This window comes from Gouania willdenowi, chromosome 7 (genome assembly GCF_900634775.1).
Source record: "Gouania willdenowi chromosome 7, fGouWil2.1, whole genome shotgun sequence".
Classification (NCBI taxonomy): domain Eukaryota; kingdom Metazoa; phylum Chordata; class Actinopteri; order Blenniiformes; family Gobiesocidae; genus Gouania; species Gouania willdenowi.
The window spans coordinates 9,315,381-9,331,889 of record NC_041050.1 but is presented as its reverse complement, the minus strand read 5'-3'; the positions used below and the strand labels follow the sequence as shown (position 1 = coordinate 9,331,889).

The window sequence follows — 16,509 nt, the reverse complement described above, 5'->3', positions numbered from 1 at the left end:
GCGATAATAATTTATGAAGGATATTGGAATGGGCTTTTTCAGGTGGTTTTCTTCTCATACATGACAGAAATAAACAGGAAAAGAGTAAATACTTGAAAGCTTTGCATAACAATTCTTTCCAGTTAATGGTTGTTGATTTTATGTCTATAGCTAGTTTTGCTCTAATTCTCTCTGTGTGGCCAAAGCCTGGAGCTGCAGAGATTTGGTTCACTGGTGCTGGGATTTCCTTGTCACATGATTTATTTAGTGTGTGATGTGCTTAGGTTAGAGTGAGCCTCACATCTCGTCCTGGCACTCAGTCTCTTAGACAGCCTTCAGCTTCTTAAATTAGTCACTCCATCCTTCTTTAGGCCCCGCCTCTATCACAGCCCACTCTGCTCTGCACCACACGGCTCTTTGCAAATTAAAAGAAAGACACCAATCTGATCTGACAGCCTCAGAGCGTGCTCGGCTAATGCAGGCCTGTCGACTTCACTAACCCTGCATCCAAGGGTTTGTTTTTAGTTTAAAGGGCCCATGTTACGCTAAGTTAACTTTTCTGTGCTTTAAACATCATAAAGTGCTATATGGGCTTCATATATATGCCCAAAGTGTTTTTTTCATTGATTCCCTCAATTATTAGTTAGAGGGTGATTTGCTCCCTTCTTACTGCAGGGTGAGCACAAACACCTCGCTCCTATTTGATGACGCGTTCCCACTTTGATGACGAATTTGACACAACACTGAGCTGGAGAAGCCACGCCTCCAGGAAGCTCTCTGTCGTTAATGACATGTAAACCGACACGCCCACGTAGGTGAGCATATCAGCTTCCTTCGCTCAGTGCTATGTATGTATTTTCTACAGTCTATGTATGTGCCGGTGAATGCCCCGCCCCCACGCTCTGTCTCGTGTTTATAAAGCAGCATAAGCTCAGCTACAGAGTGGGGGGGGGGGGGGGGGGGGGGGGGGGCGGGCCGTCCTCTGGCCCTACGTCACCGTACGGGGAGGAGGAAGTCAGTGTGGTGTCTCTAGACACGCCCACTCATGAATATGCATAAGTAGGCCGAAAATCAGCCTGTTTGTGTAGATTTGCTCAGAAAGTGACTTTTCAGAGGCTAAAACTCAGGAAAACAGGCGAGTTTGGGAAAATAAACCTCAAATACTATGTTTTTGTGGTTCTTAAAAAATAGCATGACATGGGACCTTTAAAGCACAAAAACAGTGAAATCAAGATAATTTATAATATGCTGTTCATCGTGACGGTGCTTGTTTCATTTCCTGGTTTTCTTTACTCTGTGTTGTTGGCCTTTTACTCTTATCTCAGGAGGAGTGTAGTGCTTTAAGACACCCCCCCCACACACACACACACACCTAAATGCAGGTGGGAATGTGATTACAACATTCACTGTGAGAGACTGAGAGCAGACTGAGATTACAATCAGAACATAACATCAGTCACACCCACAGTTAGTCTTTACAAAGGGAGGGGTTTATGTTGGTTTGCTGCAGTGTATGTTGTGTTTTTGTCTTTGTAAAATCACATGACAACACAATAACGGGCCAATCTAAGATTTCTAATAATCTAAGGACTGTGATGTCAACTACAGAATTGTAGGATTGAAGTCAGCTGAGAAAAAAGTCAATGGAAACTCAGATAAAATGAACAGTGTATGAAACGACAACAAAAACGGTCATTTCCAAAGGTATTTACTATTCAAACAATGGTCTTATCAAGGTTTTTTTTGGGTGTCAGCAGCAGAAACAAAACCCCCACCAGGAACTACTTTATGTATTTATGAAAATGTATTTGAAGACATTTTTCTAATATAAGAAAATTCTTAAACAAGCATTTCTTAGTGTTTGTTTGAGAAAATCACGTAAATAAGTGTAAAGTATTTAATCTTGTTGTTTCTAACCTTTTTTGGATCATGACCCCTTTCTCATAACAATAATTTCTGGTGACTTCAAAGACATTTTTTTTTCTAGAAATACTTTTTGATCGTGTTTGAGCTCAGATAATAACATTTTTGCTGCATTTTAGTTGAACTAGATTCACAAAGTAAAAGTATAGAAATACAGTTGTTTAAGATTGTGTGTTGTTTTTATTAAAAAATCAATTTGAAATTTTCAGAAAATTCAGGCGACCCCATTTGTGGTCCTGACCCCAAGATTGAAAACACTGATTTAGTGGCTCCTGAATAGATTTATTTCTATAGTCTTTTTTTTTAATCATTTCCAGTCATATCACACCTAAGGTGGTGACAGAGACTGACATTTCATTTGTTGATTTTCCACTTTCTCTCTCTCTTTCAAGTAACCCCTGTAGTGCCTTTGCATAACCTAGGGGTACACGTACCCCCTTTGAGAAACACTGCTTTAGTAGATAATGCAAAATAGCGAGTAGAGGATTGAATCAGCCTGCTACTAGAGCGGGGCAAAAAATCGATTTAATCAATTTATTGAATTTGTAGATAAAAACTATTTATTTTGCAAATTTGAGTTAAAAAAATAAATAAAAATTTTTAAATTTTTTTCTTTTCCACCACAGTTTTTTCAGCCTTTTTCGCGTTCCGTCCTTGTGGGTTACCGTAGTGGGATGTGATCCAGCCCCCTCTTTGTTTACATGTGTTTACCCTTTGAGTAGGCTATATGTGTTCCACAGGCATGTTCACATTTTTATTTGCACTATGCTGAGACGAGGAAAGTTTGTTATTTTTTTAAAAAATTTTTTTTTAATTTGTAATATTATATATTATTACAGTTATCTGATTTCTTAATCAGAAAATTTAAGCTACTGTGAAGTTGCTGTTGCACTTTTGCTTAAACCTGGGTTATGCATTTTAACTCTTAAGGACAGTCACAGCAATAAAGTTGCTCTTTTGACAATATATTTGATGTCTGCAGTCATTTTTAAGAGCATTGAGAAAAAAAAATCAATACTTTTTCTTAAAAAAAACAATTCAATTCTACGATATATTATATATTGTTTTATTGGATTTATTGAGCTTTTTTGGGGGGGTCTTCTGCATTTTTTTTTTTTTTTTCAATTATAGAATGGGTCAGTTTTGTTCTCTCTGAGTAATATCACTTGATCAAACCTTTTCTAACATTCCACATTACAAAATAAGTAATAAGTGTGTATGATTTGTGCTGATATTGTATCAAATCAACATTAGATATTGGTCAATACTCAAATCCGGAATATTCATCGGAAGTGGAAAAAGTTGTATAGTAGTATGTCACCCGTTTGTACAGTAAAATACCAATATATTTTTTTTCTTGTCTCAACAGCATCTGGAGAGGACCTAATGTGAACTGTGTGGACAGCACTGGATACACCCCTCTCCACCACGCCGCTCTGAATGGACACAGGTAGATAAATCATGTCTTGGGGAATTGAAAGGAAAGCCCTTGTTAGTCTTTCTTTCCCCTTCTCCTATTTACGGATGCATTGAATAAGGTCTTCCCTCACTGATGATTACTCCTCGGGGAGGATAAGGCTATCGATTGGAGGTTTTCTCAGGCTCTGTATGTGTGTTTATTAACCCTGGTATTTTGTTTCTTACCTTCACCGTTCATCTATCTGCTGAGGTGTAAAGAGTACTGATATATGCTACTCAAGTAGAAGTATAAGTAAGTCATACCTAAAATACTCACGTACAAGTAAAGAGTAGCTCCATTAAATAGTACTCAAAGTAAAGTTATGAGTTACTTTCACCCCAACTTGTATTTTTGGTAATACATCTTGCCACGGTTCCCTCGCATACAGTAAACATCTCGAGACGAAATCTTGCACAATTGGAACTTCATTTATTTTCCACAAAGGTATCTGTATAAAATGCAATTCTTTGTTAAATAAAATAGCACCAATGAATTCAATTCAAAATAAAAAAAAAACTTATCAGGCTCTAAGTATAGATACATTTATGAACTAAAACTGAGAAAACAAGAAGACATAATTAGCAACAGAGTAAAAAAAACGGCACGAGCAATAACTCCGGAAAAAATCATTTGCCCATTTGTCATTTTCGAACTCCATCAAGGTATTGATACCCTGAAGCCACACCTGATAGCCACACCTGATAGCCACACACCGTATCTTTAACTGTTTCTGAGAAAAGCTGTCCCCTTTGAAGATGCCTCAACAGAGTAAAAAAATGGAAAAAGGGCAAAAACTTGGGGGGAAAATTTTTTGCGCAATTCTTATTTTCAAACTCCTTCAAGGTATTGATACCCTGAAGCCACACACCGAATGTGGATATCGTATCTTAAACTATTTCTGAGAAAAGCTGTCCCCTTTAGCACGGACGGACGGAGCTCAAACCTATATCCCCTTCACACTTTGTAGCGGGGATAATAACCAGCATTCAATGCTATTTTAGCGTTACTTTCCCTTCTGTACACATGGGTTTGTTTATATATGTATTTACTTGTATAACCAGACGCACGTGTGTGTATATGAATATATGTAAAAATCTGTACATAACATTTGCCCCTTTTAAAACAAACTTTGTTCTACATATATACAGTGTAACTTTTTATTTTATTATTTTGCACAACAAAAATGTTGCTATTTTTAATATTTATTGTGCGTGTAATCCGTTACTTTCACCTCTCGTCCATCTGCAGCGACGTGGTGGAGGCGCTGCTACGTAACGAGGCCTTGACGAATATCGCAGACAACAAGGGCTGCTATCCTCTCCATCTGGCTGCGTGGAAAGGCGACGAACATATCGTCAAGCTCCTTATTCACCAGGGGCCGTCTCATCCCAAACTCAACGAGCAGGTCTGACAAATGTCTTTATTGTGGTTTCTTGTAAAAAAAAAAAACAAGAATCCCGAGCCATGTTAGAGAAAGCTGGTCTGTCCAGGTTGGAGTTAAAGTTGCAAAACCATGAAACCGGCAGGTTTCACGCCTTGAGTTTCTCAACATGAATTCCTCCAGCTGCTGTTTGAGGCAAGCTGTCCTATGCAAGCCGTGCATGACACGTCTAACTTTGTGACGTCAAATCCAGACCAGTTGTTGTTTTTTATCATCTGTAAAGCTTCACAATGGATATGACAACCAGGCGCTACTGTCAGTATTGAGACTGGACAGATTTCACTCTCTGTGTTTAGGAAGTAGAGCTAAAATAATAATCTGTGCGCCAGATATTAGACGAGAGGTCAAAGGTAAAACACCAGCTGGAGGGACCTTAGGAAATGCTAGCGTAAACTAACTACTAGTTGAGATTGACATTTTTTGTTTAATCAACAGTTTCCTATCATTTAACCTCAATCTACTCGTACGTGCTGGAATACACTCGTGCGCCTCTTCCACCATATTCATTTCCTGCATGCATGTACATAAAGACCAGGGCGTATAATTAACTTTACACCCTGAAACCTGTTTTTAATTAGATCCATGTTCAGGGAATCAAAACACAGCAGTTACAGGAAACAGACAAGATGCAACAAGTTTAGCCTTTTTTTTTTAATACCTAAAAACAGTTATAGTGCAACAGCACCCAGAGATGGCAAAATATCCTCTTTGCATGATATTGGCAGTTATCTGTTTTCATGGTCATTCACACTTTAAAGCACTGGTCTCAAACTCATTTTAGTTCAGGGGCCAAATAGGAAGTAGTTTGATCTTAAATGGGCCGCAGATTTTAGGTGGTAAAACAAGCAATTTTAACATTAAGTTTGTACTTTACCCTACGTATAAATCATAAATAAAGTATATAAAGTGCCGACACAATCCAAGCAATAAGTGACAGATATTCATCCTTGCTGGATTTTCTCTTGTAAATTTCAATGATTTTGTGACCAAATTTTAGGAAATTGTGTGAAATAATTTCAGGAAAATTTAGTTTTTTTGAACAATTTGAAATTCTGATCCTCCAAATATTGTAGTGTTTAATTGATATTAGAGCTGATTTATCTATAACTGAATTATTTCATAATTTGGACAGAAATGAATGTTTTTTCAGTATTTTTAACTTTCTCTTGCAGGCCAAATTTGATGGTCTAAAGGGCCGGATTTGGCTCCCGGACCTTGAGTTTGACACGTGTTTTAAAGGCTTGGAAGAAATTTCTATTTCCATTAATTATGATACAGTAAGTCCAAATGTTTGGGCACCCACATTTTTGGGAAAATTTGGATGAAATACGCAATCCAGATCTGATCGTTTGAAACCCGGTGGGTTAATTGAGGAACCAACACGACATAAATGAGTCAAATTTTTTAAAATTTAGCCAATGACGAGAGATAAGGATTTTTTGATTTTTCAAACTGGTCCAGAATCACTATATTGAGCAGATCCCATTCAAATTTATACAGAATCTTCCATGGAGTGATGTTTATCAAATCTGTACAGTACTTTTGACATAATCCTGCCAACAGACAAACAATAAAATAAATAAAAGACTTCTGAGGTAATAAGCAAAGCACATTTGAGTGGAACTTGGAGAGAAGCTCATTTGAGTTTAAGTCCCAACTCTGGGTAAGTCAATTCAGACTTCAGGGTTACACTCACTTTTTCAAACCTGCTTTCTAAAATATGGCTCAGGGTTTTTTCTTTGTTGATAACCATCAACCACTATAAGGAATGGATAATATTAATGTCTTACTGATTTTTTATTTTTTTTTTATTTTTTATGATTTGCTTATATTCAGACATGTTGAGATCCTATAAAGGTTTTTTTTACTTCAATTTTATAAGAAAAGAAACATTTTAATGTGATTAATGTTATAAAAACACCATAATCATATTATTTCCTTTAGTTCAAATCAAAGGAAAAAACTTTCTCGGACGAGATTTAATTGCATAAACCTATTTCGGCATGGCATGATGTGCATTAAGTAATGACCCCAGTGTATTATGAGTTTGACTTCTTTTGTTAAGGCGTTACCTAAAGTGCTGTGATGAAATGCTTGTTTAATCTAACCAATGCTGCTGTTTTTTTTACTCCTGTGTTTGATATTTGGTTTGGTTGCTTACTGCAAAGATCTGCTTCCACAGTGAAACTATCTCTGACCTCTCCTGTTTAGGATGTGATGAAATGACCCTTTATGAGCTCTGTAGCTGTAGTCCAAGCCATGGAAAAAAAAAAAAAAAACATCCAACCACTATCATTGGTGGCTACAATAAGTTGTAACAGGTGTTTCATTCAGTGTCATTTCTTCCTGCCTGTTCGTGACATCCATTTTGTTCATTTGTGACTTAACGTTCTAATCCTTTTTATTCAGTTTGAGATGTTTGTGTGTGAACCAAAAGCCATGGACCTATTTTCTCTTCCTCTCTCCCAGAGCTCTGTAGACCATAAAGAGTTCAAACGCTGTGGGCCCTTTGACCCCTATATTAATGCCAAGGTGTGTACACAGTGCTGTCCGAGACAATGTGCTTTGCTGTAAAATGCTTCTTTGCTGTGTTGGCTTTGCTGTGCAGGGGTTGGCTTTGGTACGGCTGATGCTTAATGTGCGTGTGTCTTCTCTGCTGCACATATTTGGCTTTTAACTTTGCACACTTGTCCGATCTCTGCTCTTCTTTGTTTGGGGCATGAATTTGATTAAGTTTTAAGTTGCAACCCTAGTGTACAAAATACAAAGGACGCTCCTGCTATTATGTGGCGTTTTTGTTTAAAGGTTTTTGAGTAATTGGCAAAATTAAACTGAAATTTACACATTTAAACCTATTGGAACAGTGAACATAACACTCCTGCTGTTAGTATTATTAATATAGATTCTGACTCCGAGGGGTTATACTGACTCCGAGGGGTTATACTTGTTCCAAGGGATTATACTGACTCTGAGAAGTTATACTTGCTCCGCGGGGTTATACTGACTCTGAGGGGTAATTCTGACCTCAAGGGATTATACTGACTCCGAGGGGTTATACTTGTTCCAAGGGATTATACTGACTCTGAGGGGTAATTCTGACCCCGGAGGCTTAGGATGCGTCCGAACAAGTCCCTCCTATCTCCTTTCCTATCCACTGTTCTTTAACCCCCAGAAGTGTTTAAGTGCTGGCCGTGATAAGAGCGTTGGAATGTTCTGAGGAAAGGAGACGTGGTAGTTGGATCATTGCGTCACCTCGTGGAAGTGCGTCTAATCGTCAAAACAAACGTGATCTCCTTTTCCTAACTCCTCTCCTAACACTTTTCCTTAACCCTGTGACGTCATCCACGGGGTTATGGAAAAGTGGATGAGAAAAGAGATAGGAGGGACTATTCGGACGTAGACTTATATTGTCTCTAAGGGGTAATTCTGACCCCGAGGGGTTATACTGACTCCGAGAGGTAATCTTGATCCTGAAGGCTCATACTGACTTGGAGGAGTTATACTGAGTTCACTTTATATATCCTCACTTTCATTTTCTTTTGGGAAATGCAGTTTGTGTAATTCTTATTGTTAACAACACATGAACACGTTTATTTACTTCAGGTAACTTTTGCATTCATAATCAGTGCATTTGTGAGCGCCACATGGTTACTGTCTTTATGCAGTAATGAAAAGCTGTAATAAGGCGGTCCAGCTCTTATGAAGTCATTTTTTAATCAGTCGACCAGCTTATTGCTCTGTCCACTACTGGATTTGATGGATTGCGCAGCGCCGCTAAATGAGGGGCTAATGGATGATTTGTATAGCACTGCTGTGAAATATTTAGAATATTAATGGTGGATTTTTTTTCCCTTAAGTACTTCAATAATTAGTGCTTTACAAATGTGCTGAATTCTTGTACTTAATATTAGTGAAATCTGAAGGTAATAGAGTTGGAGAATTTCTTACACAGACATGTTTTACCATTTGCCTTTCAAACAGCTCAGATGAATTACTGACCTAGGGTCTTCTTTGTCAGACTTTTTGACATAATGTATCTTATACATTATAATAAAACATGTATAATTCAGTTAAAATGCTGCTGTATCTGTGTTTCATCTGACCTGGTGAGTCAAAAAAGAAAACGACGCAACTTAGTGTGTCATGTCAGCCATTAGAGAGACATGGGAAGTGTGTGTCACCCTGTAGTGTAATATACTTGCATGATGTCATAAATGAAGAGATTCTGCAGCCTTTGCCTTGTTCATGGCATGAGAAGAGGTGATAGTTCTAGACGACGGGTATTTTGTAATTTACACAATGATTTATGTTTTCTTTGTCATTTTCGCTTTCTCCTGCGGGCTGAATTGGACGCTCTGAACGGCCGGATTTGGCCCCCGTGCCTTGAGTTTAACACGTGTTGTAGAGGCTGCTGCAGGAAGAAAAAAAGGCTTTCAATGATGAAACAACCTAGTCCGTCCGTTCTCGTGTAGGGAAACCTCCGTCTGTCACAGCCTGGGTTCTCCCAACAGAGCCAGCTTGGCAGTGTGGTCATAGTGTTTGCTCTGTGGTTTTATTTTTGAAACACATCCAAGCCTGTAGTAGATGAAGCTGTGCACTATTTTTGTACATTGCCACATTTTGAGTGGACTAATCTTCTTAGCGTTTGGCTTTCTTTAATGCTGCTGCTGCTGCTGTCTGAGAGTGCGAGCTCTCCTACAGCAGTTGATTTTGTTCTACTATTTTTCCTCTTTAGTTAACGGGATAGATTTTGGTATTGACACAGTCTCGTGCTATGCTGGGACCCTGTGGAACATTCTGAGTGTCACTACCTGGTCGGTCTTGCTAATTGATGCCATTTTATGAATAAATCAGAGACGTAGATGCAGCGTAGCATCATGTGACTGAACAGGCAGGATGCTTCCTGACCCGCCCGCTGTCTCATCACTCTCTCCAGAACCAGAGCGCCATCTCATGAGGAGGAGGAAGGGATGGGAGGTTTCCAGTGTTCCCATCTCTTTGCATCAGCGTCAAAAAGATATTGCCATGCCATGCTTGTCTGTGTGAGTGGATAAAGTCCCCTTCCCCCCCTCCTCCTCCTCCTCCCATCATCCACAATTTGCTCCGCTGAGGAGAGGAAAAGGTGGGATGTTGTCATAGTTACAGTGTCATGGTTTATTGGTCCTCCCATGGAGGAGGTGACCCAGGGGGAGACGCTGTGTATGTACAGAGGAGGCTAATGTATAGACTAAGGTGTGTGATGATCAGGCTTCCGTAGGATAAAGGCAGGGACAGGGGGCCACAAACATGTGATTGTGTCTGATGTGAGGTCCACGTTATCATCATTTATGTCAGCATTTAAAATAATAACTGATCTGAGCATCGATAATGTGGATCTTGTTGGGTTTTTTCTTTCTTATTATGAATTTTATATTCTGATAAGCGCATTGAGATGACTGATGTAATTTGCGCTATACAAATAAAGTTGAATTGTATTGTCTTTTTTGCCTTTGTGGTTTTGTAGTTTGAAGTCACTTGGTGTGTTTTTGGATTTGATTTGTGTTTTTGGTATTTTTTGTGTTCTTGTAATTTTGTGTATTTTTCTGTGATTTTCTGTATTTCTTTTGTCAATTTGTTCATTGTATGGGTCACTTTTTGTATTTTTTGTTGTAGTTTTCTGTATTTTCCTGTCACTTTGTTGACATTTTGTGTGTCTTTGGAGCTTTTCTGTAACGTGTCGTAGTTTTTTGTGCTTTCGTCATCATTTTGTTTGTTGAAGTGGTTGTTGTGTCTGAGTCATTTTTGTGTACTTGGTGCCTTTTTGCTGTCCTTGTGTGTTTTGGGAGTTATTTTGTGTATAATGTGTGGCTTTAAATTCCTTCCAACACCTTGTAATACAGATTTTGGGGCCGCACAAAATTAGACCGAGGACCACATGTGTGTGTATATATACTGTATATATGTGTATATATATATATATATATATATATATATATATATATACACACTGTATCTTACAGGTTTCCATACAAGTATTTAATATCATTCATAGAGTACTACAATTTCTCCATGTTTTTTTAGTCCATTGTAGAATAATCTTATATATAAGGTTAACATTTATGTAACCCATTGATTAGTAATAAACAGTTAAATTTGATCAAGGCTTTTTGAACATTCCACCCTACAACATAAGTCATAAAAGCATGTATATATAATCTGTGCTGGAATCGGTATCATATCAGAAGTAAAAAAGCGACGCCCCTAAATGATACGACCAAAATACCAACAGTACTGATGTATGATTTATGGCAGTATGAATTCAACTTATTGTTTTTTTTTTTAACAAATACATCCCAATATCATAGCAACATCAATAGTTAGCTATAGCCTTAACGGTGAATTCTAAAAAATTATGATAATAATAATTAAACTGACCTTGATGCAATCAAAGCACTGAAAGGCTAATGTAGCTTTTCAGTTTGTTAGCTTAGCTTGTCAGTAGCAACAGTGCCAATAAGATGATTTATGGTAATTATGACAATGTATCAATTTAATGTATGATTATGTAACTGCATTAGTAGTAAGGTGATGCCTGCATACATTTAATGTATACATCAGTGTTTGATTAGCATATTAGCTGCAACATATATTGTAGATAAAAAATATACTTCACATCAGGAATGATGAGTAGCTTGGAAAACGCATATATAGCAATTGAATTTCAGTGATTTTTTTTTTAATGTATTTTAATTGAAGGCAACATTGCTTATTACAACCTCACTAATTACTCTCTTGTATTTACTTTTAAATACAAAGACATGATCAATAAATGCATTTTATTGTATCTCCCTCCTGTAAATCAAAATAGTGTGTGGGGAAAGTGATGATCATAAACAAGGTTATAAATGGGGTTTTTCTGTCAAAACACGAGGTTGTAAACAACACATGCATGTAACTATTTTTTTATTTTTAATTCAGGATAATATTCATTGTCTTTCCCGTGGTTAATTGATGTGCTTTCTGTTGTTATGCAAGATCGCCTTTGGTCTTCTCGACTCCTCTCACGCACACTTCGCACCAGTGCCATCTTCCTATAGTATATAGGTCACCCTTTTACTCTAGTTATATATACTGTATGCTGAATATTTCTGATCCAGGCTGAGATCTACTCCACCAAACATGATCACATTTATAATGAATGTATTAAATATATACATTATTTACCCATCCTGCTCTCTTTTGCTTTTTTGCGCCTCTTTCTGCTGAAGTTAAAGCAAATAAAATGCTGCCTAACGCTCCTGGTATTCCCAAATTTTACCCTTGGGGTCAATCTGAAACTTTTACATTACAATTAATTTATCTTGGATAGTTTTCATCCAAATTTTCGCAAATTTACTGACAACATTAATGACCTATGAACCTATTGGTTGTGGTGATGATATGACCTTTCCTGACCTTCAGTTCAATGGACATGTAAGGTCATATAAGGCCCTATAAAATCCATTTTATTTTATTTTTTTCCAAATTCAGTTTTATTTTTTTTCTCCAAATTTTTTGTTTTCCGCTTTAATTTTTTACAGTTCTGTTTTTTTTTTTTTTTAGAAATATTGATACATTTTTTCCAGAAAATGTCAGTTTTTAACTCCTGTAAGGGAAAAAAATAAATACTAATAAAAAAAAAAAATGTACTGTATGTCAAAAATAAAACTGTAATTTAAAATAATGAGTGAGATACAATTAAAAGGTAGATATCAGTTGTACTGACATGGATTATTCTGACTGCTCCTTTTTGATTATTTATATGTCATATAAAGATGTATGAGAACAGCATTAATGTGACCCTCAGGGATCAATGGTTTGCTGAATCTGAGCAGGTTTATTGGTTAAGTTTTCATCAACTTAATTTAAATTAACCTAATTTAAATTATCCCGATGAGTATTTAAGAGTGAGTGGTGATTTGCGTAGTTTTTTGGCAGTTTAGGTGGCGTTTCGGGTGATTTGGGCAACGTTTGAAATGGCCAGAACGGGAGGGGGGACGGGGGGCGGGCGGTGCATCTAATGAGCGCTCCCCGGAAACATTTCCCCTTGCCTCACGGTGACAGCGTTTCATCCCGATTCTGTCCATTTCTGCGTTCAACGGTAGATTCCGTTTTCACCGGCCGATTCTTTGATTCCGTTTGCGATTTTGTTAACGTGGATTTTATTGGGCCCTCGTCACACACAGACACGTTTTACACAGCTAAAACTGCTTGGAGTTAAATTGACCCCAGAGGAGCACCAGTGCGTGCAAAATGTGTTCAACACACTGAAAAAACATCATCATGGTAAATTTATGCTTAATCAGTTTTACCCATCAAATTAGGAAAGGTCATGGAAAACAACATTAAATAGGGTCAAATTGACCCCAGAACATGGTATTGTTGGTAAAAGCTGTGTACGTATAACATGCATGATAGTATTTACATAAAAATCTGTTCTTAGTATCGCTGTTGATGCTGTGCAATTGCTAATAAGTGTCTTTGGAAAACCAATTTCCAAGATTAAAGGACTAAAAATATAAAACAATGTGACCAGCATTAGGGATGAATGATTTTGGAAAATATTCTAATTGTGATTTTTTTTTTTTTTTCCGCAACATTGCGATTGTGATTTGATATGCGATTAATAAGGGCCTCTTGTCATGTATTTTTCAATGGACACAAGCAATAAATCAATCTGTTTCATAAGAAAGTATTTCAGTTTTATTTAAACTTTAAATAAATATAGAATATACATTTTAAAGCGCAGATTACAACAATAAAGCAAACAAATCTGTGGCTTTACCTCTTCAACATATATAACTGACTTCACATTTCATGAAACATGTAGCCTGAACTTCTTAAACACTCTCTGAACTTAACAGGACAGAACGAGAAAAAATAAAAATAAAAAATTGCAGCCTTTGCGATTAGAGAATAGCATTTCATGATATTGCCATAATATCACAAATTCAATGAATCGTTCAGCCTTAACCAGTATCACGTGGCATATCAACTGTAACAGCTACTCAACACACCCATCAACCACTACTAGCATGATGTAACCACTACTGTGCTCACGTGACGGTGGTCTCCAGTCAAACCGTGTTTACGTCTCCCAGCTCCTGGCTGTGGGAATCATCCCCCTCCTCCTTTCAGTGTTATTACGCAGCATGAGAACACCATGAAGACTGACCTCCAGATGTTCTTGGTTTCAGTCACGGTTTTATCAATAAGCTGAGGGAATGAAGCTTCTAATCTTTTCACAATTGTAGTGTGAAGAAATCTAAATCAGGGGTTTGTGGCGTATTTACTCTGTCGTTCCATGAACTATTGTTTTAAACACTGAGTCCTTAGTATTTTTTTCTGCATGTTTTCTAATCACTTTCCAGTCAAGGCTGCTAGTCTTCGGTGATTTTTGGCGAGATTATTTTTTAATCTCAGTCTTGTTGGAACGAGATTCGAGCAGTGTTATGCTGAGCCGGGATAATGCAGGGTGCGTTAATATCAGAGATGGAAAGAGTACTGATAGAAATACTCAAGTAGAAGTACTGTTACTTGATTGAAATTGTACTCAATTACAAATACAAGTAATTCATACATAAAGTATTCAAATACAAGTAAAAAGTAGCTCAATGAAATAGTACTTAAAGTAAAAGTTGCTGGTTATTTTCACCTCCCATGTTTATTTTTAGTAATGTTTGTTTCCACGGTTCCCTTCCATACAGTAAACATCTCATGTATAAACTTAAAAAGGAAGAGACTTCAAAATGTACAATTATTTTTTAAATTAAATAACACCAGGTAATTAAATTCAAAATGTAAAAATTCTCAGTTTCTATGTATAGCTACTGTATATTTATGAACTGTGAAACTGAGGTGATATATAATATATTGATTTTATTGAGGTTTATTGAGTCTTCTCATTTATTTCTTAAGTTTATGGATAAAATGTATGTAACCCACTGGTTAATAATAAATGGGTCAGTTTTTCTCATACCTACTGTTGCTGACTATTGTTCTCTGTTCAGGTAATATCACTTCATTAACTTTACAAAGTTATGAATAAAAAGTATGTATGATTTGTGCTGATGTGATAACGTTTTGGCATCGGTATCGGCCACTTTGCAAAGTGGCAATATCGGTATCGTATCGGTAACGATGATGAATTGTATCCTGACAAGAAGTTGAAACTCTCTAATTTGTGTATAAATGTAGAGACCATGTCTTAGTAATTAATAGGTATGGCTAGGGCTGAGATATATAGCGAGCGATATATAGAGATTAAATATATATTGAGTTTTTTATTTATTTAGGCGATATAGAAAATTAAAATATTGCCTATATATATATATATTTATAGCTTATTTTGTATTAAAATACTCATTTTGGGAGGCACTGCTTTCTCTACTTCTCAAAAACAACATGAGAGGCGTAGTTCGATGGGTTGCTGATTGTGTTCTAAGTACCCAGACCTTCCCCTAAACATGCCACACTGCAGAACTCACTCACATGTGCTGTCCCTTAGAGCAGTGGTTCCCAACCTTTCTTGCCTTGTGTACCCCTTGAGCCTTTTTGTCACACCAGGAGTACCCCCTCACTCATACGTGTTCATGATTCTCCAAAAGTAGAACATAACACAACTGAATATTCAACACAAGTCATTTTTATTTCTCCTTCTTAAATTGAACAGTTAAAATTCAGGCATTATCTTCTTATTTAACTCAAATTAAACAAAAAAAATGATGTTGCCTTCAAGGCAATAAAAATGCTAAATATAAGAAATAATATTATAGTGAATGTTTGTATTATTAATACTGATATATTATTATTAAAGAAAAATAATAAAGTTGAAATTAGAAAAAAAAAAGAATAAATAAAAAGTAAATAAATACATACAAAACAAATAATTAACCTGCCTGTGTTATATATACATTTTATGACATTTATCACAAAAAGAGCTTCTTTGAATATGTCCCCTTTAAACAGGCATTTCAACTTTAAAAACAAGTCATAGGGCACACGTACCATTTTATTGACGAACTAAGTGAGAATATTTTTTTATTATCTTGGAAACACATTTTTAATTTTTCCATGTACCCCCTGCAATGTGCTCACGTACCCCTAGGGGTGCGCATACCTCTGGTTGGGAAACACTGCCTTAGAGAAGAAAAAGCCAAAAGTGACATATATTGTGCAGCTGTTTGTTAATAAATGTGCCTTTGTGGCATTTTTATCAGCAAATTTAACCCTGAATTGTCTCTTTGGTAAGAATTAATTTGAATTAGAATTATCGTGATTTATATCGATATTTTGAGCTCATTTTCGGCAAGAAGTGACAAAGGTAACTGAATAAAACTGTATATCTGTATATACTTAATGACACCGATTCTCAACCGGTGGGTCGGGACCCAAAGTGGGTCGCGGACAGGTGGTCAAAAAAATAAATAAATACTTAATACATCTCATATTAGACTTGTCTTTTATTTTGAAAGAAACTTTTCTTTTGATGACCTGGGTCCCAGGGTGAGACCAGTTGAGAACCCCTGCTTTATGAAACTACATGTGTGGAACTGTGTGTTTGTTAGTTTACACATTTAACTAGTGAGTCGTCTTGTTGCACATAATTATGACTTATCATTTAAAATGCACAGTGATTTTTATTTTATTTTTTTAATGCATGAGGAGTGTTTCGGGGGGAGACTGTGGA

The 16,509-nt window shown here is 36.7% G+C and overlaps 1 protein-coding gene across 1 annotated transcript in view; it reads left to right on the top strand.

The window, feature by feature from the left end:
* Positions 1-16,509, top strand: part of anks1aa (ankyrin repeat and sterile alpha motif domain containing 1Aa) — an 89,239-nt gene that overhangs the window by 19,680 nt on the left and 53,050 nt on the right. Inside the window, exons 2-3 of the mRNA XM_028452115.1 lie at positions 3,272-3,352; positions 4,610-4,766. Of these exons, the coding sequence (XP_028307916.1) occupies positions 3,272-3,352; positions 4,610-4,766 (238 nt within the window). The remainder of the gene's footprint in view (positions 1-3,271; positions 3,353-4,609; positions 4,767-16,509) is intronic.